The sequence below is a fragment of the Myotis brandtii genome, unplaced genomic scaffold (assembly GCF_000412655.1).
Source record: "Myotis brandtii unplaced genomic scaffold, ASM41265v1 scaffold1120, whole genome shotgun sequence".
Taxonomy (NCBI): domain Eukaryota; kingdom Metazoa; phylum Chordata; class Mammalia; order Chiroptera; family Vespertilionidae; genus Myotis; species Myotis brandtii.
Genome location: NW_005353839.1, coordinates 106,201 through 108,139, shown reverse-complemented (window position 1 = coordinate 108,139; position 1,939 = coordinate 106,201). Strand labels below are relative to the sequence as shown.

Here is a 1,939-nt window from a genome sequence, read left to right as displayed (position 1 = left end):
CCCAGGACCCTTTAGTCCGCAGGCCGACGCTCTATCCACTGAGCCAAACTGGCTAGTGCTAGATCTTACATATTTTAAGTTCACTTAAACACAACACAGTTTTAAAATAATCTGATTATTTTGTGAACAAATTATTAATAATTATAATTACAGACATCAACAAGAGCACTTTCCACTACCCATTCCTGTTCCAGAACCTTCTGTCCCTCTCGCTTTCTCCTCCCTTCTCTGCTTTCTTTCCTTTGGGTTCTCGGTATCTCTTTGGCCTTGTTTATGTGACCCAGATGATGGATGATGATTTCTTCTTCTTTTTTTTTTAAATAGAAAACTATTCCAGAGGAAAATTCAGTACATCCTCTTTATTGCACAGTGCAAATACCCCAAAAGGTAAGAAGCATTAGAGCTGAGTTTCATCTTAGTTGTTCTATCACTTCTGCTAGTTCAATCTTAGTTTAAAATTTCTTGGGCCCCAGGGATTTCATGTTTCCTGGTATGGAATTAGAAGTTCCCCAGGATGTCCCCATTCCCTTTGCTTACAATTACATAGAATATAGAGACTAGATGAGAATTGTGTTTAGGAATCAAATGGGGGTAATGTGGAACAAACAGAGTAGGAGAGAGCTTCTAGGTAAGAATGGTAGAAAAATCAGCAGGACGCTGACTGGGGACACGGATAAGGTAGAAAAGGCTGTGGGAGGCTGTGCCTGGGAGGAGACTCAGCTTGCTTCTGAGCCACCAGTTAACTGGAAGCAGGAGAGGTTTGCTTTGCTTTTCTGTATTCTACCTATGATGCATCTGGTTTGCACACCCCACTGAGTCTACCTGCAAAGGTAGTAAGCTTTAAAGTTCATTCCTTCACAGATCACACTTGGCAGAAGCAGTGATGCCTTCTGTCTCCCCTTCAGACCAGATCAGAATAGATGAGAATGGGAAAGCAGTTTACTTAGTAAAAGGAAAGGTTGGTTCTGGTGGATTATTGGAAGAAAAGTTCAGCTCCTTAAGCGTTCAACACGATAAATGTGGGTTAACCTCAAGGCATGGTTTCTCTAAGGTCGGAGTGATCACACAGTGGAGCAGGCGCAGTTGGGAGGCTTGGGTTAACCTTGGAGGTGAAGAGTATCCGTGAGGGGTACGGAGGCCTGCCTACCTTCAGCGCTCTACATTCTTGTGTTTGCTTGGCAGATGGAGAAACCCCACTCACTGCCCACATCGCCAGACACACCAAAGCTATTTATCTACGAGAAAGTCATCTAAACAGCACTGCACTCCCTCCTGTGTCATCCCAAAGAAAACAAACGAATTCAATGACATGACCAGAAAAACTGAGGAAGAACAAAGAACACAGTTCCTTCCTGGAAAACTATCCTTTCAATGCTATTGTAATTAGCTAATCCTATCTAATAAAGAGGGAATATGCTAATTGACCCTCACACCATCCCAAAGATGGCGGTGCCCACAGATAAGGAGGGGGGAATATGCTAATTGACTGTCCCGCCCTCAAAGATGGCAGCATGCACAGCCCCAAGATGGCCAGCAGGGTAAGGCAGTTGTAGGTGATCAGGCCAGCAAGGGAGGGCAGTTAGGGGCGACCAGGCCAGCAGGGGTGGTCAGTTGGGGTTGACCAGGCCAGCAAGGGAGGGCAGTTGGGGATGACCAGGCCTGCAGGGGAAGGCAGTTGGGGGCAACCAGGCCTGCAGGGGATGGCAGTTGGGGGAGATCGGGCCGGCAGGGGAGCAGTTCGGCGTCAATCAGGCTGGCAAGGGAGTGGTTAGGGGGTGATCAGGCTGGCAGGCAGAAGTGGTTAGGGGCAATCAGGCAGGCAGGAGAGCAGTTATGGGTGATCAGGCAGGCAGGCAGAGTGGTTAGGGGTGATCAGGCAGGCAGGCCAGCAGTTAGGGGCATTCATGCGAGTGATTAGGGGTGATGAGGCAGGCAGGCG

General features: G+C 47.8%; 1 protein-coding gene across 1 annotated transcript in view; it reads left to right on the top strand.

Moving 5' to 3' along the window:
• The window catches only part of SLAMF7 (SLAM family member 7), a 19,515-nt gene extending 18,067 nt beyond the window's left edge, over positions 1-1,448 (top strand). The window contains exons 6-7 of the mRNA XM_005857757.2: positions 325-387; positions 1,183-1,448. Of these exons, the coding sequence (XP_005857819.1) occupies positions 325-387; positions 1,183-1,254 (135 nt within the window). The 3' untranslated portion in view covers positions 1,255-1,448. The remainder of the gene's footprint in view (positions 1-324; positions 388-1,182) is intronic.
• Positions 1,449-1,939: the final 491 nt, after the last annotated feature.